Source organism: Schistocerca piceifrons, chromosome 7 (assembly GCF_021461385.2).
Source record: "Schistocerca piceifrons isolate TAMUIC-IGC-003096 chromosome 7, iqSchPice1.1, whole genome shotgun sequence".
Classification (NCBI taxonomy): domain Eukaryota; kingdom Metazoa; phylum Arthropoda; class Insecta; order Orthoptera; family Acrididae; genus Schistocerca; species Schistocerca piceifrons.
In genome coordinates, this window is record NC_060144.1 from 50,530,629 (window position 1) to 50,557,957 (window position 27,329).

General features: G+C 40.0%; 2 protein-coding genes across 6 annotated transcripts in view; one reads left to right on the top strand and one right to left on the bottom strand.

Moving 5' to 3' along the window:
- Positions 1–21,373, bottom strand: part of LOC124804604 (UHRF1-binding protein 1-like) — a 433,274-nt gene extending 411,901 nt beyond the window's left edge. For all 4 annotated transcript variants that reach the window (XM_047264799.1, XM_047264798.1, XM_047264802.1 and 1 more), the window contains exons 1-2: positions 20,788–21,373; positions 20,503–20,704 (exon numbers count right to left, since the gene is read on the bottom strand). In XM_047264799.1, coding sequence (XP_047120755.1) covers positions 20,503–20,704; positions 20,788–20,831 — 246 coding nt within the window. In that variant the 5' untranslated portion in view covers positions 20,832–21,373. The remainder of the gene's footprint in view (positions 1–20,502; positions 20,705–20,787) is intronic.
- Positions 21,374–21,450: 77 nt separating this feature from the next.
- The window catches only part of LOC124805310 (protein broad-minded-like), a 292,053-nt gene continuing 286,174 nt past the window's right edge, over positions 21,451–27,329 (top strand). For both annotated transcript variants that reach the window (XM_047265826.1, XM_047265827.1), the window contains exon 1: positions 21,451–23,397. In XM_047265826.1, the coding sequence (XP_047121782.1) occupies positions 21,653–23,397 (1,745 nt within the window). In that variant the 5' untranslated portion in view covers positions 21,451–21,652. The remainder of the gene's footprint in view (positions 23,398–27,329) is intronic.

The window sequence follows — 27,329 nt, forward strand, 5'->3', positions numbered from 1 at the left end:
GAGTAAGACAAACATTTACAAGTGGTATAAACATTTCAAAGACAGTGGAGAAGACATTCAAAGATGATGACCACCCTGAATGCCCTAGCCCATATGGAAAATGCAAAGAAAATGCTTCTGCAAAAATCACTGAATCACCATAATAGAGACTGCTTACGATGCCAAGCAATTTTTTTCAGATGTTTTGTGCATGAAATGTATAGCTGCAAAGTTTGTCCCAAAATTGTTGAATTTTGACCAAAAACAATATCACACAGACCTCACTCAGGAATTGCTGAATGAAGTCAACAATGATCCAGAACTTCTAAAGAAGGTTACAACATGTGACCACGGGCACACAGGTATGACGTCGAAACAGAGGCCCAATCGTCCCAACGGAAAGTGCCTGGAAAGAGAGAGAGAGAGAGAGAGAGAGAGAGAGAGAGAGAGAGAGAGAGAGGGAGGAAAAAAATGACAAATTCAATAAAATGTGACAATTCTTCTTGCTATTTCCTTTGATTACAATGAGACAATCAATCATGAGCCTTATGGTCGTACGTTCAATAAGAAATACTATCTGGAAGTCACGCACCATTTGTGTGAAGCAATCCGAAAGACCAGAATTCTGGCAAATTGTGGAAATTGCATCACACCTCAATGCTTGTTTATAATTTTTTTTTTTTTTTGGTGGGGGGGGGGGGGGGGGGCGGCAGAAAAAAAAAAAAAAAAAAAACTTATTTCTCTTCTTTTAATGAATAGAGACTGAAGCGGTGAAATTTGCACAAAGATTGGGAATCGAACCCGCTTACTGGGCATGTGTGTTAGCCACTAAGCCAGCTCGGCACTGCAGTTCACACAATTTTATGGATTACGCTGCAATGCCTCCCTCCTCGATCCAAATTCTCACTTCAGCCGCAGTCTACTTTAAATTCCCCCTTTCTTTTCCGGAGGCTGAAGAGAACCATGAAAGGCTGTTGTTTTGTCACTACTAATGAGGTAAAAACAGAACACATGAGGGAGCTGAACATCACAGTGAAAAGTCAGTTCCAGGCATGTTTCTAAGATTGGAATAAGCTGTGGCACAAATGTATTACATCTGAGGGGTATTCCTTTGAATGGGACTATGATGATGATGACGATGAATAAGTACAGATTCTTTAAGAAAAACAAATATTTCTATTAGTTTTTGATCGCACTACATAAAACTTCTTGACCTTATAGCGGAGTTATGCAGAGTTACCAACAGGGAAAGTCATCACACCACAGGAGAGAGAAGGGCTTGTTAAGCAAGTAATGGTGAAAAGAGCTGCAGAAACATAGGACTAAGTTTATTGGAGACCTAGTATTAGTGAGGACTAAAAAAAAGTCATGTCACTTTGGTAAATAATTTTTTTGAAATTGTAAAGATAATCCAATCCAATGCACATACATTTATTTCTCTTCAATCTAAAAGGTTTTTTATGTTTCAGAGACATTTGTGAGCTGGAGAAGTAGACAAACAGAGTGGATATTGAAGTACGCATGGAGTATGAATGAACCACGATCAACAATGTTTTATTAAATTCGCGAGTCTTTGCTTGCTTTTAGTTTTGTTGAATGATACTGTTTTGCTGCTTCAACTATTTTAATGGTGATTATTATTTGTGAATTATGTAGTAGTTTAAAGCAAGTTAAATGTTGTGTGAAATCTGTCAAGGCAGCATAACAGCAAACTCCACAGTCTATACAATCCATCAAACAAATATCCTATAGTATTCATTGAAATTCTAAGATTATACGTTAGACAATGATTTCAAGAATCATTCAAATGCATGTCAATGTTTCTCTAATCTACTTTATTTCTTACTTTTAGACAAATGAGTGGTCTCTATACTTTATCGATACAATCTAACAAAGAATGGGTCAACAAGGTCTAGGAGGCATTTAGACAGCAGGATGGAAAGCAAAGGGGGGTAAACTGGCCATTGGGAGATGGGAAGGGAACAAGAGAATCAGTGGGGAATGATTGCTATTACAGAAGTCATCATGTGGTGACCAATGTAATGAACAGAGAAGGGGAGCAGTAGTTAGTGAAAGATCACTGGCATAGAAGGTGCCATAAGCGGCACTAAAACGGGTAGGTGAACCATCATTAAGAAGGCACAGGTCACAGTCTGCAAAAAAAAAAAAAAAAAAAAAAAAACTGGTCTATAAAGAGCTCTTGACTAGACAAAAATGCACTGCCACACAAGGGAGGACAGGCATTAAAATCCCCAAGGAGGAAAGGAGGAGGAGTTGCTGAAGGAAGGTAGTTAGTGCACTGGATGTAGTTGTGGCTTGTCAGGACAGAGATAGAGATTGTGAACCGTGACTGCAGAGACTAAATGGACCTAGACTTCCAATGTGGTATGACGGGGGATCCTTGTTTCAAGAACGTTCGTATGGACTAATGTGCAAATGTCACCGGTAACAAATCTAACAGTCCCTCTCTGAATTTCTTCGATGTCATCCTTTAAACCTACATGATGGAGTTCCAAACACTCAACCAAAACTCAAGAATTGATCAAACTAGTGTTCTAAACATGGTGTCATACTCAGATGACACATACTTTCCTAAAATTATCACGATAGACCAAAGTCAACCATTTGCCTTCCGTACTACAATCCTTGTATGACAGTTCCATTTCATATCTCTTTGCAATGTGACACCTAAATATTTAAGCAACAAGCAGCACACTACTAAAGCTGTAGTCGAACATCATGGGATTGTTTTTCCTACTCATCTGCATTATCTTATAGTTTTCTACATTTAGAGCTCGCTGCCATTCCTCACACCAACCAAAATATATTGTCCAAGTCATGTTGTATCCTCCTACAGTCACTCAAGAATGACACATTGCTGTACACCACAGCATCATCAGCAAACAGCCACAGATTGCAACTCACCCTATCCATCAGCTCATTGGTGTATACATTGTGAATCACCTAAAACATGCACCACAAACATTGCAGAATGAAAAGTGCTATTGATGTAAGGTTTTCACAGAATGGATTGGTAGTCAGGGGCTCGTATTGTTAGCCAATAAACGGAGTGTAATAATAGTTAAAAAGTGTATTTTTGTGCAAACATACACTATTTACATGGAACAATGATACTGACATAACAACCTAAAAGTATATTAAATCAGAATTTGAATAGTGTTTGTTGCAGGATTCTAGCGTGAGGTGGTTTATGAGACAATGTATTTTAAAAAGCTTCAACACTGACACTTGTTTGTGCCATGCAACCTGCGTAGTAACTAGGTACAATGTTTTTATATTTGCTTACAGTGCTCTTGTTTGTTCCTTGAGATCACTACGATTTGCTAGTCAGGTGGAGTGTGACAGTTCAAGCAGTAGGTCATGAATGGACGATGGTATTTACCAATGCAGAAAAAGTCATCATGCTCATGGAGTATGGAGAGTGCAAGAAGAATGCAGTTCATTCTTGTACAGTGTGTGGCAAGATATCCCAACAGACATTAACTATCTCAGCAATTATCTATCAACCTCTTCAACCAGAAATGTGAACGTGGCAGTATAACACCTAGAAGCCATAACAGAAGGAAACAAGTGACAACAGAAGAGGAGGAAATTCATATGCTTGCTGATGTTTCAGTGGGCTGATGTTTCACTTGATCCACACGTTATCTCCTGTGGCGTCATACAAGGATTTGGCGTCAATCAGGCCAGTGTCCTATGCATTCTTCATCGACATAGGTTCCATCCGTATAACATTTCTCCCCATCAAGAGCTGCATGGAAAGAATTGTGATAATCCCGTTAACTTCCATACACAGACATTAAGACAAGACACTCCAGATGTATCACGTATCTTGTTTATAGATGAGCTCACATTTACCAATCATGACACAGTAAACCACCAACACACACACTACTGGTCTGCTGACAACTCCCGTTGGCTTCGTCAGGTGAAATATCGGTGCCCATGGAGTGAAATTGTGTGATATGGGATAGTGTACCATCAGCTCAAAGATCCATTTTTCATAGATGGAACACCGAATATGCACAAGTATCGCAGCCTCCTAACAGACCATCTTCCACAAATGCTAGAACACATTCCTCTGCAGACTAAGGAACCAAGAAACCTGTGTTATCAACATTATGGCTGTCAGTGCACAAAGTACTACAGTATGTCTTCAAGAATATTTCCAAATTGTTGGACTGGATGCTGGGGACCTGTACCTTGGCCACCCCATTCCCCATATTTGACATCCGTACACTTTTTTCTGTGAGGAAAGCTGAAAGACGCTGTCTACAAGAACATACCAACTTCACCCGGTAACATGCAATGACATATAAAATGCTAGCACGCATGCAGCAGTCATTTCATACCGGACTGCAAGAGTGTATTGCCACTGCCAGTGGTCATTTTGAACACAACTATGATGGTCAATTGTCTCGTTACTGGTCAGAATCCACATAAATAGTGTATGCACTCGTGTAGTTCTTAAGTGTGTGCTACCAAAGGTATTATACAACTGTCTGTTAGAACTTTTCAAAATACAGTATCTCATAAATAACTCGCAGTACATCCTGCACGAAATACCACTGACATTCTAATTTACCCTACTTTTAGATTGTAAATGTCAATGAGTATTGTTCCATTTAAAAAAAAAGAGTATGTTTGCACAAAAATACACTTTCCAAGTATTATTATGATCTATTGATTGGCTAACAATACGAGCCCCTGACTACCAATCTATTCTGTGAAAACCTCACATCAATAGCACTTTCCATTCTGCAATATTTGTGGTGCAAGTTTTAGGTCATTCGCCCTGCATAGAAAATAATAGCGGTCCTCTCACACTTCTCTGGGGTGCTCCTGACAATACCTTTGTCTCTGACAAATACTCACCATGCAATACAATGTATTGGTTTCTATTACTTAAGATGTCTTTGAGTTATTTACATCTGAGAAGTTATTCATATGCTCGTACCTTTTTTTAACAGTCTGCAATGGTCAATTGTGTCAAATCCTTTCCAGAAATCTAGAAATATGGAACCAGTCTGTTGCCCTTCAGCTGTGGTTAGCAGGATATATTGCAAGAAAAGATCAAACTGAGTTTCACGCGAGTGATGCCATCTAACTCTATGCTCATTTGTCAACAGAACTTTTCTGTCTCTAGGAAATTTATTATATTTGAGCTTGGAATATGCTTAATAATTATGCAACAGACCTATGTCAAGGATACTGGTCTGCAATTTTGTTGGTCTGTTTTCTCACCCTTCTTATACATGAGAGTCACCTGCATTTTTGTGTAGTTGCCTGGGACTTTGCACGGGATGGGAGATTGATGAGAAATGCAAGTTATGTAAGGGTCCAATGCTGAAGCATGTTCTCTGTTAAACTAAAATGGGAATTCCAATCAGACCTGGCGATGTATTTATTTTCAGCTCTTTCAGTTGCTTCTCAACAGCATGAATGCCTATTTCTGTGTCCTTCATATGGGATTCTGTGCAATGGCAAAAAAATGGTATGTCTGTACAATCCTCTTGCATGTATGATTTTTTAAAGGTGTAATTTAAGACTCTCCCCCAATCACACCCATGTAACATGGATACTGTGGTTGCTGGGATGGCTTGTGTGCTTCGGCGACATGGATAGCCGAACTGTAAGTGCAACCACAACAGAGGGATATTAGTTGAGAGGCCAGACAAACATGTGGTTACTGAAGAGGGGGCAGCAGCCTTTTCAGTAGTTGCAGAGGCAACAGTCTCAATGATTGACTGATCTGGCCTGATAAGATCAACCAATATGGCCTTGCAATGCTAGCACTGCAAATGGTCGAAAGCAAAGGGAAAACACAGTCATTATTTTTCTTAGCGGTATGCAGCTCTAACATGTTAAAGGACCATGGCATCCTCTTGGGTAAAATATTTCACATGTCCTCCATTTGGATCTCCGGACAGGGACTACTCAGGAGGATGTGTTCATCAGCTGAAACAAAACAGGCATTCTATAGCCCGGAGTGTGTAGATCCCTTAATTGGGCAGGTAGGTTAGAAAATTTAAAAAGGAAAATGGATAAGATGAAGTTAAGTATAATGGGATGAAGTGAAGTCTGATGGTAAGAGCAGCACAACTTCTGGTCAAGTGAATACGGGGTTATAAACACAAAATCAAACAGGGAAATGCAAGAATAGGTTCAATCATGAATAAGAAAATAGGCAGAAGGGTAAGCTAGTATGAACAGCATAGTGAACCCATTATTGCAGCCAAGATAGACACTAAGCCACACCCACCACAGTGGTGCCAGTTTAGCTCTGCAGATGATAAAGACACTGAAGAAATGTGTGTGAGATTAAAAAATTATTCAGATAGTTAATGGGGACAAAAATTTAATTGTTGTGGGGGACTGCAATTTAAGAGTAGGACAAGGAAGAGAAGAAAAAACAGTAGATGACTATGGACTTGGGGGGAAAGGTTGGTTGTTGGTTGGTTGTTTTTGGGGAAGCAGACCAGACAGCGAGGTCATCGGTCTCATCGGATTAGGGAAGGATGGGGAAGGAAGTCGGCCGTGCCCTTTCAGAGGAACCATCCCGGCATTTACCTGGAGTAATTTAGGGAAATCACGGAAAACCTAAATCAGGATGGCCGGACGCGGGATTGAACCGTCGTCCTCCCGAATGCGAGTCCAGTGTCTAACCACTGCGCCACCTCGCTCGGTGGGAGGAAAGGATAGATGACTGTGCACAAGGGGAAAAGGAATGAAAGAGGAAGCTGCCTGATAGAATTTTGCTCAGAGCATAATCTAATTATCATCACTAATCTTTTGTTTAAGATCCTGAAAGGTTTTATAAGTGGAAACGATCTGGAGACACCAGAGAGTTTCATATTGCTTATATAATGGTAAGACACAGATTTCAAAACCAGATTTTAAACTCTACGACTTTCCAGGGGCAGATGTGGAATGACCACAATTTATTTGTTATAAACTGTAGATTAAAACTGAGGAAATTGCAAAACAGTAGAAAATTAATAAGCTGGGATCTGCATAAGTTGAAAGAACACGAGGTTACTGAGAGTTTCAGAGGGAGCATTAGGCAATAATTGACTAGAACAAAATACTGCAGAAGATGAATGAATTTCTTTGAGAGCTGAACTAGTGAAGCCAGCAGAGGATCAAATAGGTAAAAAGACAAGGTCTTCTAGAAATCCATCGATATCATAGGAGGTACTGAATTTAACTGATGAAAGAAGAAAATACAAAAATGCAGCAAATGAAGTACGCCTCAGGGAATACAAATGAGATTGATACGAAGTGCAAAATGGCTAAGGAGGAATGGCTAGATGACATATGTAAGGATTTAGAAGCATATATCACTTGGGAAAGATAGGTCTTTGGAAAAAAAAGAGAAGCAGCCATATGACTATCAAGTGCAAAACCAGTGCTAAGCAAAGAAGCGAAAGCTGAAAGGTGGAAGGAGTATATAGAGACCTATACAAGGGAGATGAACTTGAAGGCAATATTACACAAATGGAAGAGGGCTTAGATGAAGATGAGATGGGATATGCAACAATGCGAGAAGAAATTGACAGAGTACTGAAAGACCTAGGCTGATACAAGACCCTGGGAGTAGACAACAAATCATCAAAACTATTGACAGCCTTGGAAGAGCCAGACATGACAAAATTATTCTGTGTGGTGAGCAAGATGTAGGAGACAGGCAAAAGACAGTAAGACTTCCAGAGAAATGTCATAATACCAATTCCAAAGAAAGCAAGCACTGAAAGATGTGAATATTACCGAACTGTCAGTTTTATAAGTCACACACACAAAATACTAACACGAATTCTTTACAGAAGAACAGAAAAACTGGTAGCAGCCAATGTTAGGGAAGATCAGTTTGGATTCTGGAAAAACGTAGGAACACGCAAGATAATACTGACCTTATGACTCATGTTAGAAAGTAAGTTATGGAAAGGCAAACCTATGTTTATAGCATTTGTTTACTTAGACAAAGACTGGAATACTCTATTCGAAATTATGGAGGTAGCAGGGGTAAAATACAGGGAGTGAATGGGTATTTAAAACTTATAAAGAAACCAGTGTGTGTGTGTGTGTGTGTGTGTGTGTGTAGCTTATGGGCACTCAACGGCGATTTTATCAGCATCCTTACACCCATTAAAACAAACAAATGTGGATAAAACCTTGAAAATTGTTACCCACTCATGCACTTGAGTCAACCACACAATCCCTCTATCTCATGTGCCAAAACAAAAGAGAAAGAGTACAAGTAGCTATACATCAGATTTTAAAAAAAAAAAAAAAAAAAAAAAAAAAAAAAAAAAAAAAAAAAAAAAAAAAAAAAAAACATGTAAATGACAAAGGGGCTAAAAGAAAGGCACAAGGAAATGTCACTGGCTGACCACTTACAAAAAATATGGGTGAGCTAATCACCCTGTCAACACATTACAACCACCTTCCTAAAATCTTGTCAAAAATGCTGGACAATTCAAAAAAACTTTAAAAACATGAACCACATTCGTTACTTACAATAGAGGGCAGATCGGGTGCGGTCCACTGGTTGGAAAATAAAACACAGTTCAATAAAATGTGGCGCAGTGTGATCCACACACCACAAGCACAATACACTGGAGGGTCCTGTCGCCAGAGCAAGAAGCCATGCTTCATAGGGCTGTGGCCTATGTGAAGACAAGTAAAGAGGACCTCATCCTATCAACATGGCTGAAAGGATGTATGCCATAGCCACACTGTGTGCTTTACTACACTGAAGTTATTGTTTGTCACTTCCAGCCACTCATCCTTCCACTGATGCAAGAGTCTGGAGCTCAACAGTGAGGCCATAGCATGCACGGGGGTGGCATACTGAAACAGCTGAGGATCATGACACACCTCCTTGGCTGCTAGATCTGCTCTTTCATTCCCCGCATTACCCATGTGCCTTGGTACGCAACAGAAACACGCTCCTTCCCCTGCCATTTTAGTTGGAGGAGAGCATTCAGCATATTCTGGACTATTTTATCTGCTGGGTGCAAACATTGTAGAGAGTGAAGGGCACTCAGATACTCAGAACAGATAAGAAATTTAGAACTGGAAGACTGTCTCATTTACTCCTGTACCTGCAAGAGCGCATATCATTCTGTGTCAAAGATAGTAAAGTCTTCACTCAGTCAGACCTGGAGTACACGATCCGTGAAAGCAATAGTACAACCATCTGAGTCCCCCTGTTTAGACCCATCATAAAGACAGCCACACAGTTGTGGTGCTCACATAAAATGACAGAACATGTCACATTAAAAATAGAATTAGGAGTGACATCTTTCCTGTACCACACCATATCTAAAATGACTCTGGACCTCTGCAGTAGTCTGGGCGGCAGACAGTTAAAAACCTGGATTTGGGGTTGTAATTGCTCCACAATGAGTGGTGAATCCAGCACATGCTGTACCCTGATTCCAAATGGCAATGTTGCCCGTGGACGATTGGAGAAAAGACATTCCAGAGATAGACAAGCAACAGTATGTTATGCGGTGAATTTACATGCTTTATGTACCATGAGGAGGTGCCCCAGATGGTGAGTGGTGGTTCCCAACCTCAGCACAGAGACTGGGTATGGAACTGGTCCTATAAGCACCCATTGCCACTTGAATACTCTGGATAACTTGATTCCAAAAACAGCCAAACTGATAATGTTTATTGCTATTTCATACCAATATTGACCTATGGTATTGAAACATGTACCATCACAAAAAGAGAATCATCAAGGCTGTAAGTATCAGAGATCCACCATAAAAAAGACCAAGATGGACAAGTTAAGGAATTAGGAGGTGAGGAAAGAAGATACAATAAAGACATCATTATTAGCTCGAATTGGCGCATCTAGACTTCGGTGGTACTGGCATGTGATGAGACTGGAGCCAACTAGAACAGCCAAAATAAATTTGAAAAGGCAGGTGGATGGGGAAAGACCTCAAGGAAAAACTTGAACCCAATGGATGGACTTCATTAAGGCTGATCCAGTGACCAGAGGATGGGCAGTGGATGATGTTCTCCATGAACAGGTGTAGTTGGACAGGACTAAGTGGAAGAGGCTCATTACCAGTACCCAGGAAACTGGAATTGTTAAATAATGATGATGATGAAGATGCCAGTCGAATACTCTCATGGTGGGCAGCATCAATAATCTTCAGGTAAGATGACCTAATTGAACCATATACTGTGCACCCACAGTCCAGCCACAAACACACAAAAGCCCTATCTAACTGGAGCAGATGCGCTTGTCCGATCCCCAAGACCTGTGGCTAAGGACTATGATGTTCAGTGCCTTTGAGTGTTCTGGCTTTCAGGTCTCTCAGGTGTGACAACCATGACAATCTGGAGTCAAATATGAGGCCCAGAAAGCTCACTAAGTCTCTAAAATTTAGGATGATGTCCCTCATATAAAATTTACGATGGTGTCCCTCATACGCAAGTCAGGCAAAATAAAAATACAACAAGAACAATTAAAATGAACCCCTCCCCCCTCCACACACACACACACACACACACACACACACACACACACACACACTCACTCACTCACTCACTCTTATCTTCAGAAACTGAAAACCCATCTTTGCAGTCACTCCTTTAACCGCTGGCTCGCTGTTGCAACACCGGTGGAGGAACAGAAAACAGCAAAATCGTCCACAAATAGGGAGCACTGAACAGGATTCCTCACCATAGACATGATATTGTTTAGGGCTATAATAAAGAGGGTAACACTTAAAAACACTTCCCTGTGGGACACCATTCTCCTGCTCAAAACGATCTGATAACGCATCACCAATTTGGGCCCTAAGAACCTACTAAAACAGGAAAGACTGTATGAAGATGGGGACGTGGCCATGAAAGCCCCATTGATGCAGTTGTGCAAGAATACAGTGTCTCCAAGTAGTATAGCACATCTTACTGATATAGAAGTATATGCTGATACAGTGATGTTTATGTAGGGAAGCCAGATGGGGAGCCATCTCTAGCAGGGTCAGGTTGTTGACAGTGGACTGAAATCTTCTGAATCCACACTGAGGATGGCTAAAGAGTTGCCTAGTCTCTAACAACCAGACCAGATGACGGTTAACCATTTCCTCCACGGTCCTTCCTACACAGTTCATTAAGGAAACTCTCCAATAACTACTGGGGCATGTGCAGTCCTTTCCTGGTTTGAGAAAAGGTACAAAAATTGTCTCTCCCTAAAAGTTGGGGAATTGACCTGACTGCCATATCAAATTAAAACATTCCAGGAGGATTTCCTTGACACTGCTGGCAAATTCCAAAGCATGCAGTTCCAGATTTGATCATGACCAGATGCATTATCATGAGTCTCAGACAGTGCCGATTCCAGCTCCCACATGGAGAAAGGGCAGTTGTAAGACTCAGAATTGTAGAGTCTGAAGTCCAGCTTGCCCCTTTCTGCAATCACACAGTAGTGGCAAAATGCCGGATCAGGTCAGCAGCCAGGGGGAGAGCAGAGGATTGGTGTGCTTTATGGACAGACACAGCAATCACTCCAATGGCTCTGTCCCCAGTCGAATGACTTCTTTCAGCGAAAAGTATAGCTCCATAGCACAGGTGTATCAGTGACTTTAAAATGTGTTTCTTGTAAACACAGGCACAGGGGGCATTTATGCAGTAGCAGTTTCAGCTCTTCCACATGTGTCCTGAACCCATAAATGTCCCATTGCAAAATGGAAGCCATCTATCATGAAGGTTGTACTTTCACCCTGTCTTTCCACTGGGGTGGGAAGCCCATAATGGATGATCAGTCAGTCTTGCGGTGACATGATTTCCCCAGTCCAACATCAAGGTCCATTAGTTCTACTGAAGAGTCAAAGAGAGGCGTCAGATAAGATGATATAAATATTGTCGGACTGTTCACTTCCTGATTCCGTTGGCAATGGAAGCTTGGCCTTTGATTTTTTGCGCTGGGTAGGCTTCCCAGCCACAATCACGGCAATGGTAATGGCAGCAGTGGATGGTGGAATGGACTGAACCTTTGGAGGAGCAGTAAGTTCCGCAACATTAGCGACTACCAATTGTGTAGCAGCATCCATTTTCTGTACTGGCTGTTTAACAACTGAAGCAAAGGAGTTAGCAAAAGTCAGAGCCTGCATGGTCTTGCAAATCATGTTGGCTTCGCCACAGGAGATCCGTCTTTTGGTTTTAATCTCCTGTATCTTCCATTCATCAAGGAAGACACAGCAGTCCCTACTCCACACTGGGTGAGCCCCAGAGCACTTCACACACTGTGGAGGATATGAACATCTAACTCTTTCATGGGCAGCCTTACGACAATTGATACAAGTGGCTTCTCCCTTACATCCAAGAGTGGTGTGCCCAAAGCACATTGGGTTGGGGATTTAGGGCCACACAGTTAAGCAAAGAAAACCTGTCTTAATATGTTCTGGGAGTTTCGTGCTATTAAAAGTGAGGATGAACGAGTCAGATTTAATCAGATCACCTTTCACCCTTTTCATAATATTCTACACATCTACAATGCCTTCTTTGGTCCATTCCACTTTCACGTCTTCTTTGGGGATGTCCATCAAATCTCTGCATGTCACAACGCATTTAATGTAGTTTAACATGGTGTGGAGCTCAGTCTCAATGGCATATTCCCCAAGAGTTCTGGACTTCTGCAGATTTGTCACTTGTTGGTAACTTGATGTTTCCATCAACAGTGACCCATTTTGTAACCACTTAACAAATTTTAATGGACCTGTAATCCCCTCTAAAATCTTTTGTGTGTAAAAAGGTGACATTTTTCCAAAACTTCCCTCTTTCCTTTTAACCAATAAAAAACCACTCTGGCCATCAGGATGTGTTCTGTTACTAAAGACACTATAATTCTTTAATATACTTGAGTCTGGAGGACTGGCTACATAAGCCCTCTTATTTGATTGGGTGTTGGTACCTACCCATTCCATTGGGAGTGAAGGAGGAAACTTCGAAGGATCCATCTCGGTCAAATGAGCATCTAGGGAAACAAAAGTCCACGTAGAAAAACCCTGCATGCCTAGGTAAGTCTTATACAACTGAGGTGCAGCAGATTCCCCACAGGTTGCCCGTTAATGACTGCTCCACCTCAACACTCATAAATCTCATCAGCACACAGCACACCTTAAGATTAAGGTTTTTTTAATGGAGGTTAGTAGCATCCTCCTGATACAGGTGGTCAAGCTAAGATTCCCATTCCCTGTGACACACAATGATCCACGGCCTCACCACACGGTGATCACTGAAGCATGCCTAGAGCTTACAGTGAAAGGGGACTGGCAGCACTTACCTATCCCCAGGTCAGGAAACCCAGGGTCACCTAGCCCATACTCAGCAAACGAATGCTCAACCCCTGAGGGCAGACAGTACATGGTGGTTATAAGAGTTGAGTGGCATAAAAGGGAAACAGTGGTTGAGAAGGCAATGAAACACGGTCATAAGCTATCCCTGATGTTATTCAATCTGTGCAATGTACAAGCGGTAAGTAAAACTAAAGAAAAATCTGAAGTATGAATTAAAACTCAAGGAGAAAAAAATAAAATCTTTGAGATTTGCTGGTGACTTTGTAATTCTGTCAGACGCAGCAATGGACTTGGAAGAGCAGTTGAATGGAATGGACAGCATCTTGAAAGGAGGAAGTCAAATAAGGATAACTGAAAGTAGTTGGATTAAATCAGGTGATGCTGAAGCTATTAGGTTACGAAACAAGATGCTTAAAGTAGCAGATTAGTTGTGTTTAGACAAGAAGAGAATAGAGGCTCCTAAACTGTGATGCTATAGAAGAATTCCGAAGATTAGATAGGTAGATTGTGTAATTAATGAGGTGGTACTGAATAAAAATGGGGAGACAGGAAATTTGTGACAAAACTTGACTAAAAGATGGGACTGTTGATAGGACACATTCTGAGATGTCAAGGGACCACCAATTTAGTAATGGAGGGATTTGTGGGTGGTAAAAATCGTAGAGGGAGAGCAAGAGATGAAGACATTAAGCAAACTCAGGAGATTAAGCAGTTTCACAGTATATAGTACCATGGAGAGCTACATCAAACAAGCCTTCGGACTGAAGACTACAGCAACAACAATTTAAAACTTCAGCTTTCCTTTTCCTGTCATCTTTTGCCACACCTGATTGGTCAGCAAGAGACTGGATAGAAGTCTTTGATCAGCTTAGTGATTTTACACAGGACCAGAATTTTCTCTGGTTCTCGCCACAACCTTTCGCTAACAAGGTATGAATGACGTAGAAGCAGTTGTATGATTCACAAATTTATCTTTTTATAGATGCACGAATTTTTATTAACTTTTTCCTGTTGACATATCTGCATTCTTTTAAGAATGAAGATTGCAGCAATCTTGGTTTTCTCAGCAGATTTTGAATTTTGTTGGTAAATCACAGTGGGCCTTTTCAGTCCTTAATTGACTCACCTTGTACATACTTCTCCCGTTAAGGATACCCAGGGTGAGAGTTCCATTTCAGAAATGTTACCAACCTAGAGAACAAAAAGGTCGCCCTCCCAGTTCCCACATCACTACATGTGCACATCTTCATAAACTTTGAATGGCTATTGGTGTAGTAAAATAGTTACACAATAAAACACACACTACAAAAGCTATCGTCTTCGAAATTAAAGTAAATGTAGCAATAACTGTCAGGTGCTAATTAAAAGTAGTACATTGTGTTATATTTCTCTTCATCTGCTGGGTGTGTTCATTTGTACTACGTGACTGCCGATTGGTAACTGGCGATAGAAGTAGGAAGTCCTCATTATTTGAACTACTATGAACCTATATAATCCAATAGTGTGACACTCACTGAGTAACTACTGTACAACAGCCTTCATTTAATTAACTGCATAATCACTACTGCAAATGAGCACCACAATTGAGCATAAACAACCGTATAATGCACTACACGAACCTAAGCTGACTGATAGGGGGTGAGAGTGTTGTCAGCAATTACTGAAGTTATCTCTCAGTTCTTGCACAGTCACAATGAGTTTAAAAGAGCAGCAGTGCCTGAATGTGGTTCATTTAAAAGTTTGTGTGTAGCCTGATGAGTAAAAGCATAGTGAATAGAGTGACAAAATGACCAATTTCCTAAAGTTTTTTGTATTTCATAAACCAATGAAAACTGAAAATGAAAGTGAGGGATTAAAAATATATATATATGTATTACCTGTGATGAAATATCACAAAAAAAGGGTTGGTCAAGCTCAAACAGTTCTAATAAAACATAACATTAATTGTACTGATGGAGAAAATATAGAGCTAAGAGAACCTGCTGGTTTGAAGTGCTTTGATGAGAATAGCAGTAGTCTCCTCATCAGTATTTCCAATAATGGAAATTACGTTGAGGAAAAAAAAAAAAAAAAAAACAAGGCTGACGATTCCTGAAAGTACAAGAGTTTATTGAATCTATGGCAATCTGACAAAAATTATTATTTCAAGAATAATGTGAATGGCATAAAGAGGACATTTCAATTGACTGGCTGTCACTATATCCACGGTTGGTGTATTTTAGAGCAACTAAAGGCGCACTTACTGTGTTGTAGGTAGTTTTTCCCACCACATATAATGCATGGCAGTCATCATGATGCATTCATAAAGGTTTTCCAATTCTGCAAACCTGCATATGAATTCTGAATGGCATAAAAATGCAGATGAAAAGTCAAGTAATTTTGTTAATAATATAACAAGCTAAATTAACAATGTAGAAGGAAATAGTCAATAAGAAATATGCAAAATTAGTACAAAATAATCATGTTAACTGTTTCTTGCGTGGGTGTTTTTTTTTTTTTTTTTTTATCAGACTACTTTAGTTGTCTTTCTGAAAATGACAAACAAAAAGCTGTTCCAGATTGCCCTGCCTCATCAGTTTGAAGGATGAGCTCCTTATGGAAAATGACACCCTGAACCGTATTCAATGACTGGTAAAGAGTAATGGATTGATTGGTTGGTTGATGTGGGGGAGGGAACCAAACAGTGTTGTAGTGATGTTACTGGTCCTACGATCTACAATGGCAGGAAGCAAGGCAAGAACAACAAAAACAGCACAGTCCACTCAACATGCAAACAAAGAGGAAAAAGGGACATCAGGGCAGCATGAAGAGGAAAGAACAGGAGGGGGGGGGGGGGGGGGGGCAGGGGTTGAAATGGGGAGAGCAGGGTGCCCCAGAAATGCTATGTGCGGTGGGGCACCAGCACCTTCTACGACCTGTCTCGATAACCAAACCATACAATTATCACAATACAACAGATAATGGAAGTGGCTGTGCATTCTTGGCACCTTTAAGACTTCAAAATGTCTCAATTTTGTGAGCAGAACTACACAATAAAATGTTGTATTCACCTGAACAAAAGTGCTTCTGTGCCCTATGATGAACCGAAGAAAGGCTTTGGTAAGTCATCCATGCCATGTTGATCCTGTTTTTGTTGCCAAAAAGTTGCAAATTGCAATGAGGGTACATTCTGTGTGCCTGTTATGGCCTTGACAGAGACAACAATCAATACAGTGGCTACCATTACATGCAGTGATCCATGTCTATCAGATAACTTGCACACATTCTGGGCATATCAACTGAAAGGATTTATATTCCTTTAAAGGAACATTTGTAGAAGTCTATAGTATGTACACCATGTAACACGACTGCTTACTTCAGAACAAAGGCAGAATCATGTTGATGTGGGCCACTATTTGGAACAAACTGTTGACGATGACAATGTGAATGAAACAGTTCTGTATTCTTATGACTCAGAAATGAAATGGTACTGCACAGAGTAAGTGTTATATGGTCCACATCCCCAATCTCCAAAAAACAGTGTTCATACAGAGGCCTGCAAATAAGGCCATATGTAGTCATCACATTCTTCAGTGGTGTACAGTCGTATTGTTCCAAGAGTTGTTACAGTTACTGCAGCATACTATAGACAACTGATGAGGATCACACTCCAAAGAAACAGAAAGAGCTCGTGTAAAAAAAGGGGACTGGTCCAGTCGAGATTTGGAGCCTCATCAGGATAATGCAAGGCTTGTGTTGCCCAAAGTGTGACAAAGTTTATGAGCAAGAAAGGAATTTTTACCACAACCAGCTTACAGTCCAAACTTAGCATTCTGCAATTTTTTTCTCTACCGCACCACTGTAAAGAATATTAACAGACATAATTTTGATAATGAAACACCGCCTGTGAGTGCCTTACAGGTTATTTTGAAGAATAGCTTTTGCCAAATTTTTTGGGAATGGAAACAGATATACGGCAATTGTGCCATATTAGTGCAAGGTATATATTGAAGGTACCAATAGTGTGAAAATGTAAACTTCCAAAACACAGTCTGTAACAAACAAATGGCTATTTTTATTGAATGTCATACTCACAACATCCAACTGATAATCAGCTTTTCACTCATCCTTTTACAAACCTAGTAACATACTAAGGGAATATTAGAGTTTCTGGATGAAAAAGCTTCTTGTTGGTTTGTAAAATCCATGGATCTCTAGAGGGATTAAAGTATCTTGTGGAGGGGAAATACAGGGTGATTCAAAAAGAATACCACAACTTTAGGAATTTAAAACTCTGCAACGACAAAAGGCAGAGCTAAGCACTATCTGTCGGCGAATTAAGGGAGCTATAAAGTTTCATTTAGTTGTACATTTGTTCGCTTGAGGCGCTGTTGACTAAGCTGAAAACCAAACTACCCAAGGCAGCCCGTGACAGAGCACTTCATCACTGGCCTCCAAGAAGCCCTGATCTTACCCCCTGCGATTTTTTCTTATGGGGGTATGTTAAGGATATGGTGTTTCGGCCACCTCTCCCAGCCACCATTGATGATTTGAAACGAGAAATAACAGCAGCTATCCAAACTGTTACGCCTGATATGCTACAGAGAGTGTGGAACGAGTTGGAGTATCGGGTTGATATTGCTCGTGTGTCTGGAGGGGGTCATATTGAACATCTCTGAACTTGTTTTTGAGTGAAAAAAAAAAACCTTTTTAAATACTCTTTGTAATGATGTATAACAGAAGGTTATATTATGTTTCTTTCATTAAATACACATTTTTAAAGTTGTGGTATTCTTTTTGAATCACCCTGTATATCTGTTGCCAAGAACAAGAAGACATCCTCAAAATTACTAATACCAGGTTATTAAAAAGTCATAAATCAGTAATTCTGACAAGAAACTTAAGGGTATATGGAATGTGGTGACACGAGAGGCAAGACAACCAGCCACAGAAAAGGATAACATAACTACTGAACTGAATGGAGGAGATGGAAGAGCTATAACCAATGAGTCACTGGTAGCAAATACATTTAACAATCAATTATCAAATATTGTAGAAAGTATTGGGGCACTGTTCAAGAGAGAAATGACAGCAATATGTTGTAAAAGTAACACTGATAAAATGCTTAGAAAGAAGTACTCAGCTACATTTGTTACCATATATTCTATCAATACACAATTATAGTGACGCTTCATGAAGGGAAGACGACATTCTCTTCACACAACATTCTTGAGAAAATTTAGAAAACTGAAATTTGAAGCTGAGCAATTCTACTGCCACCACGGTACATTTTATGTAAAGCCAACGAAGATAAGAGAAATTTGGGCTCATATACAGGAATACAGACAGTCGTTTTTCCTTCACTCTCTTTGTGAGTGAAACAGGAAAGCAAATAAATAAGAGTGGAACAAGATATACTCTCTGACGCAATATATGGTGGCTTACAGAGTTTGTATGTAGGTGTAAAACTGGAAATTGGTGATAAATTTCTGTAGAAATCAAATATTGAAGCATTATCAAGCAGTTGCCTACAATGGCTCAGTGATTCACACGAAAAAAGAAAACCCGAGAAATGAATATCTTACAGCAATGACTATGGTTTCTGAATGTTTTAGTGTCCACCCAATGAAATCTTGGTTGTAGAGACCGACTGATCTGTAGCACAAACCGAAGTCTGGGTTTGGTTGAAAAGTGACACACTCCTTGTGATTTTGTTAAGTCAACAAATGTGAACTGCAAAATAAAAATTGTGATAGGGTAACCGATTGATTTGGAGCATAGCCTAAGGTCAACATTTGCACAATATACAGCATTTTTCATTATGAACAGCAAATTAAAAGTCAATTTAAAACCGCTGTATTTCACAGTAGGAAATCTGTGAAATGTTTTTTGAGCATGTTATGCAATGGAAGATCACTATAAAACACTTACCATTACTATGTGTCTAGTAAGTTAGAGCACTGCTTATTTTGTTCTTCATTTACAATGCATTGAACCCGATCATTTATATATTAGTATCAATCTGTCGTAGGAGGTCATATACGATGTGGTACAGTACACACCTATCAACAGTTATCTAGTTGCATATTGTAGGCTACTATTGTTTAGTAAAATGATAGATGCCACTGAATGTTATCAAGTGCACTACTTAGCTGTTCCCTTCATTTAGAAGTTTTTGCTACGCTTTTTTTTTTTCCACAACTCATCACTAATCAGGTATAATTTTAAATACTGTCACTCTATGTTATCTGCATATTCGGGTACAATATTACATTTTAAACATTTTTCAACCTGTTTTCTATAGAAATAGTTATTCATTATTGTTTTGTTTATTTCTATAATAGTTATTAAGTGTGATTTTGACAGCTGTGACTGTTGTTTAAACACTTCAAAAAATTTAAACAGTTGTGGCATCTCTCATGACAATATGTCACACATTTTCATAATTTAACACTCAATTAACTGAAAAATCATGCCCGTTACATAAGGAGCAACTATTCATAATATATCTTCCAGTAATAAATCCTTGCAGATTAATAAAGTCATTATAACTAATTTTATTTATTTGAAAACTGATGACTAGTGGCTTAATGAGAGGTACTCACATCAACTTTGATGGAAATTAATAATTTGGAAAAAAGTTCTCCTACTTGCAAATTTTATTCATACTTGAGAAGATGAGAACAATTGGACAAAAATATTAACAGTCTATTTACTCAAGTACTGATTCTTAAAGTTAAATACAGTTGATTGCTGCATCTTAATTTACAGCAGAGACATCTTTCCTGCTACTGTGCCCAACTGTAACAATATGAAATTGACAGACTGCTATTCATCATTTACAGATGGCACCGAGTGACTGTCCTTTTCACTGTGTCTGTCACCAAAGTATATTTCGGCTAGCTTTGAGTGGACAATATTTTGCAATCTTAGCACTATATGGATGCTGCTATTAAATTGTTATCATTTCTGAGTCTGACAGTAGCATCACCAAAACATATCTGCTTGGAAACATACATATGATGTTACTGCTTCTAGCAAAAGTGTTTCTTTCAGTGGGAGGGGGCATGGTTGTAACAAGAACAAAGAAACAAATAAATGGGTACAATTATGTGTGTAATATTCATTAGTTATATCAATTTACTTTGGAGGCATAAAGAGAAAGAGATGTGACAGCTTGATATGTTAACTTTTAACTTACAAGACAAATAGGAACACTTTTTAATTTCGTCCACTGAATCCGGAAGGCAACTTTGTTGCAGGTTGCACTTGTAAGCTGAAGCCATGATGGCAGCTCCAGCAAATCAGTGAGCACAGCCTCATCCAGTTGGAGGTTTGACAGTTCGCCTTCACCTTTAAATGTGCTCAAATTGATCTTATCAGCTGACAAATTTTTGGTGAATCTGGGAAAATGAAATATTCTGTGATCCAACTACTCGCAAGAAACACATGTAAAGTGCACAACAACATACTGACGCTACATTACCTCGACAAATGCTTCAAAAGCTGATTCTTTATAATTGAAACCATTTCATAACATAAGCAGCGTCCTCTTCCAGGTTCTGTATGTGTAATTAAAGTTAATTGTCGTTCTGCTTATCATACTTTAATAAAGAGTAAATAATGATTTGGCACTATTGTTGCTGCTTTTGTCGTCTGTTAATCTCTGTATTTATGCCAAAACCGGTACATCGCGACGATCATATGGACTTCGCTCGTTTTTGTTCCTGGACTTTCACGTTTGACTCACCCAACGTACATTACGCTGTCGACTTCACTACCGTGACAAACAGTCTGTCGGCCTGCACGACAAATATAATCCGCTTTAATCCCCAGTCGCGTACTCTCAAACATATCTAAAATATAATTCACGGCGTGAGATAAATATTCAAAAAGAGCCTCTAGAACAACAGCTTTGTGTCGTGTTTGCCACAAGTTCCCACTACTCTCTTTGTCAAAATGTGTTTTATTCGCAGTTTAAAAATTTCCTTTTCATCTAATTAAAGCGACACATCAGCATGCAATACTACTGTCTACAGTTTGCAAGAAGTTGAACGGCGTTAGAAATGTCATTGAATCTCAGTTGCTAAATAGTATCTTTGACAGCGGCTTCTCCCAACACTTACTCTGAATGAGTCGTGTACTCGTGTCATTACTCGGAAGCTTGAAGCTATAGGATATCACCGTTAATATTGTGCTGTGTAGTGGAGTTGGGATAGGGTTAAGATCAAAAAGGCAGGTGCTATTGCAGCACTGAACATCAGTGAAGTGTGAATTGAAGCTTAGGTGAAGGTCTTCACGAAGAAAGTGAATGAACAGCTGTTAGGGGAATAATCATCTTGCCATGTAACATGAAAATGAATTTTTTACCACATCAAGATGCTACCAATGACGAAATTGTAAAGTGGATTAAGATGATAACCAAGGAAAAATTTAATGAAACGGTGCGCAGGAAGATTAGATACAGTGGTGAAATAAAAAAGCAGACATGGAAAATAGTTTCCCACAATATATATAAAGCTGTAAAAGATTCCGCAGAAGTGAAGTTATTCATTGAAGACATTGCTGATGCAATTAAACAGCGTGCAGAATATTCTGACTTTGATTGGATTCATTTGTCTGTAACAGGTGGAAATTTGATCAACACTCACAAATTGCTGCAGTATAGGGATAATACTAAACTTGTGCCGTCAAAATATTTTGAAAGTTTATGCCGCAAAACTTCGCCACACAAATCGTTTTTTGTACGTATTCATGCGTTACGAGAGTTGTTATCTGTTAATTTACCGGACAGTATATCATTTGAAAGCTGGCCCACTCTTCAAAGCAATTTACAGCACAGCCTTAGCCAGAAGAGCCAAGAAGAATTCGCATTAAGCTTAAAAGTGCATGCCAGAATAATGTCGTCCCCGTCGTTGGCGTTTGTGAAGGAATGTTATATAAATCTTGTAGAAAGCTTACGGTTGTACTATATAGATGCTGCAATCGGCACCAACCCATCTTTTGTACAAGGATTGAATTTTTCAAATCCTGTGCATAACAAATTGATAAAACTGGTACATTTTATACTTGCAATGTCGAACGAAATGCCCAAGAGTTGGGCACGCTTCAAAAACAGTTGGATAGAAGAAATAATTAATGCATTTATGATTTTGATCACCATGCATATACACACTACAACAGGGGATGCATTAATTTATCCATTTCATGTAATTGCTGCTCTTGACCCAAGAGCTATTTGGTGTTTCCATTGGCTGCATGGCACTCTTGGAAGAAATATTTTCTTCAGTTTTCAGTCAAAAGTGTCTGCATTTTTAAAATTTGTGTCAGGTTCAATACTTCAGTATTTAAAGCACCCAACATATTCATGTCACAGTACTGATTTTAACAATAAGCTCACCTCTTCTGCAATTAAGGAAGGAATATTTATTCATTCTGTCAGTATTTTAGGTATTATGGCATGCTATAAAAGAGGAGACAGTTTTATTCTTGATTATTTCAGTGAGCAGACTGGAGTAGTGCCCTTGCAGCATATCCTAATTGCCCTTATAACATCTTTAAATGCACACTCGTGTAGTATTCCACTGAAAAAAGTAATTACAGAAACTGTGATAAAAATATTTCACAACAGGGGTGACAAGTACATAAATGAGTCAACAGTAAGGTGTTTACTGGAACCACTTAAAACATTAAATTGTGAGACCACTATGTTACCAGAGAACACTATAAGAATCTTACATTCCATCACTGCAGATGAGCATTCCCTGCACTATTTACTACACAGTACAGAAGAGTGTCGAAAATCGGTTGGTACACTTGAGGCAGTTTCAAAATGTGCAGTGGAAGCTCCAAATGATGAACCATTTCAAAACTTGATAATGAATTATGTAGTTTCAAGACTTGAAAGACATGAAAAAGAAACCGCAGGATTGTTAAGCATGCTCCTGGAAACGTGTGTAGCATTAATGCCCGTCTCATTTGGTTGTGCGATACCTTCGTTCACCAGTAATTTTTTAACAACTGTCATTGCTTATTACAAGTTGTCTCAGACTGGTATTAATGAGGGGGAACAAACACAGTTTGGCAAAGAGATTGGGTAAGTTGAAGGCAGGCAACTTCTTTGTATCTCACTTATTGGTTCCCTCACATATAAGAGCACATTTTATTGTTGTTGTTCTTCCTCTTTTGGTGCAAGTAGATAATTCACAGAAATGTTTTGTATGCACAGTTTTAATGTATGCTGTTGTATTTTGTTAAAGTTGCCCTCTTGGAACAATAATGTGCCTCTGCAGCTTCGACTCAGAAATATTTTGTCATCTACAAATCCCTAAAATGTGATATGAAACAAATGTGGAATGATGATTTGAAAATTAAACAGTAAGGAATAATTCTGTTTTCAGTATAGGTTTATGCTATATCTATATCTACATGTACATCAATACTCTGCACATCGCCTAATGGTGTGTGGCAGAGGGTACTTCAGGTACCACTAACTGATTCCCCTTCCTGTTCCACTCTCGAATGGTGCATGGGAAGAATAATTGTCAGTAAGACTCTATATTAGCTCTAATTTCTCGATTTCCCCCCCCCCCCCCCCCCCCATTATGATCATTTCACTTGGTGTTTGTGGGAGGAAGTAATGTGTTGTCCAACTCTTACACAAAAGTAGTCACTCGAAATTTAAGTAGTCAATCTCTTCATGATACACAATGCCTCTCTTGTGACATATGCCACAGAAGTTTGTTGAATATCTCTTTAACACTCTTGTGCCAGCTAAATGACCGTGTGATGAAACTCTTCATTCTTCGATAGATCATCTTTCTCTCTTGTATCAGTCCTCCCCTGGTGAGGGTTCCAAATTGATAAATGATACTCAAGAATTGGTTGAACAAGCACCTTGTATGCCACATACTTAGTGGATGAGTAAAATTTTCTCGACATTCTTACTGTGAGTCTCAATCTGGTGTCTGCTTTTCCTTCTATTTATGTGAGGCCTGTGCGATCAATCCACATAAGGTCACTCTGCATGCTTCCTCTTAGATATTTTGCAGCAGTTTTTGTTTCCAGAAATTCGTCATCAGTGGTATAGTTGTACAGTAGTGGATTTCATTTCCTGTATATGCACAGTATGTTACGTTTATTTATGTCTATGATCAAGTGCCAGGGATTGCACCATTCATCAATCTTCTGTTGGTCATTTTGCAGATAGATACTGTCTTCCGGCATTCCTGCTTTCTTATGGACCACATCATTTGTGAAAAGTCTTAAAGAACTTAAACTGCTTTGTACTTGATCATTTATATATATTGTAAACAGTAACAGTCCCATCACATTTCCTTGTGGTACTCCAAAAATTACCTTTACATCTGTAGAATTTGTTCCATTAAGAATATCATTTTGAGTTCCATTTGCAAGGAAGTCCTGAATCCAGTTGCAAATCAGCTTCAATTTCTCAGTAAGGTCATTTTTTCTTTTTTTCACTAGACAGCAGTATGGGGCAGTGTCACTTGTTTCTAGTTGCTAGGTCCCCTTTTGCTCCAGCAACCTGTGATGAACTGCAGCGAAAAGGGGAGCAAGTTCTTTTGCATATTCTTTGCAGAATCTTACAGGTCCTGATGCCATTCTCTACTAAGTAATTGAAATTGCTTTTCTGTTTTGCGATCAGTTATCCCAATATCAGCCATTTCAATGTTCATATGATAATTTAAAGAAGGAACCATATTATGATTTTCTGCAGTGAAACAATTTCAGAAGACTGAATTTAATATTTTGACCTCCTCCTTGTTACCTTCATTTTGGTGCCTTTATGGTCACTGAGTGTCTGAATAGATGATTTCCAACCGCATACTCATTTTACATAAGACCAAGACCTCTTGGGGTTTTCACTCAGATCAGTTGACAACATTTTGATCTCATTATACGGAAATACAGAAGCGTCCGATTCCACTCGTCTGCTTTGACCCATGACGTCACAAACATGGTGGAAACGACCATACACTACGACTCCAATATGGCATCTATGACGTCATTACGTAAACATGACCACAAACCCGAAAATACATTGAAAAACCAATACACACACATACCGCAAAAAACCTAAAGAAACTAACAGGACAAGTGTGGAAAATTGGGGGTTTTTGGCTGGGGACAAAGTAAATATAAACAAATTTAGACATACACCACCATACCAAACCACACAAAACAACGAAAAAACAGACAACACAAAACTCCCCAAATTCCACTAAACACAATATCCTCTGGAATCGAACGCATCCCTTGCCCTATATAGCTCAACATCAGCTCCCGATCCCACAAATAACACTTCCCTTGACCTATATAGCTCAACAGCAACTCCCAATATTGGAACACCCACAGCCACAAGCACACATTGGAATCGAACACTTCCCTTGACCTGTTATCCTTACAACAGCTCCACCTACAGCCGTCCCTGGTCCGAGACGCAGGAACCTTAGTAAGCCTCATTTCTTCACGACATACTAAACACTTCACAACTTCATCCAAAAATCCGAATATTTGAAGAAATTTTATTAGAGAGAACGACCTGTCCCCCATCATTGCCAACAACCGAAAACTGTTGACCTTATCAGTCATATCCATACCTTCCAAAGACATAAAAAAGCAATTTACCAAAATTCATACACGACGAACAGAAAAAAAAGCTACAATAACATCGAAATAACAAAACTAAAATCGTTAACTCACTCAAAAATATTTCGCTGAAAGCACAGTCCCAATGCCACACATGTGCACTCCTAGCTCACTCATTTGTTACATAGTTTAATTCTTAATTTCTTTGCGTGTTTTTGGTTCTTGCATTGTTTAATTCATAAATTTCGGGCGTATTATAGTATTTGAGAGTGTAGCATCGTGTTTTAGTACCTGAATAGTGTAATTTCGCTTAGTCTCCTTCCGCCGCCGAGCAGTGTCAGCAGTGCGCAAGTAGCAGCATTACTGCATTTACTAGGCAATCTTGTATTTTAATAACCGTTTAAATTTTGTCGATTTGTTTACGCTCTCTGTAGATTAGTTCAGACGTTCTTAGCAAAACAGTTTTTAGCATGGATAGGGACTGCAACTGCTGTGTTCGGATGCAGGCTGAGTTGGCATCCCTTCGCTCCCAGCTTCAGGCAGTGTTGGCTTCGGTCACACAGCTTGAGGCTGTTGCCAATGGGCATCACTGTGGGGGTCCGGATGGGGGTTTGTCGGGGACGGCCAGCTCGTCCCACGCATCCCCTGATCGGACTACGACTGTGGTTGCCCGGGATACTGCCCGCATTGAGGCTGATCCCTCACCTGTGGTAGAGTGGGAGGTCGTTTCAAGGTGTGGCAGGGGGCGAAAGACATTCCGGAGGGCTGAACGGAAAGCCTCTCCAGTTTGTCTGACGAACCGGTTTCAGGCTCTGTCTCAGGCTGATACTGATCTTCGGCCTGACATGGCTGCTTGTCCTGTTCCAGAGGTTGCCCCTCAGTCTGCAAGATCCGGGCAGTCGCAGAGGGTGGGCTTACTGGTAGTTGGGAGCTCCAACGTCAGGCGCGTAATGGGGCCCCTTAGGGAAATGGCAGCAAGAGAGGGGAAGAAAACCAATGTGCACTCCGTGTGCATACCGGGGGGAGTCATTCCAGATGTGGAAAGGGTCCTTCCGGATGCCATGAAGGGTACAGGGTGCACCCATCTGCAGGTGGTCGCTCATGTCGGCACCAATGATGTGTGTCGCTATGGATCGGAGGAAATCCTCTCTGGCTTCCGGCGGCTATCTGATTTGGTGAAGACTGCCAGTCTCGCTAGCGGGATGAAAGCAGAGCTCACCATCTGCAGCATCGTCGACAGGACTGACTGCGGACCTTTGGTACAGAGCCGAGTGGAGGGTCTGAATCAGAGGCTGAGACGGTTCTGCGACCGTGTGGGCTGCAGATTCCTCGACTTGCGCCATAGGGTGGTGGGGTTTCGGGTTCCGCTGGATAGGTCAGGAGTCCACTACACGCAACAAGCGGCTACACGGGTAGCAG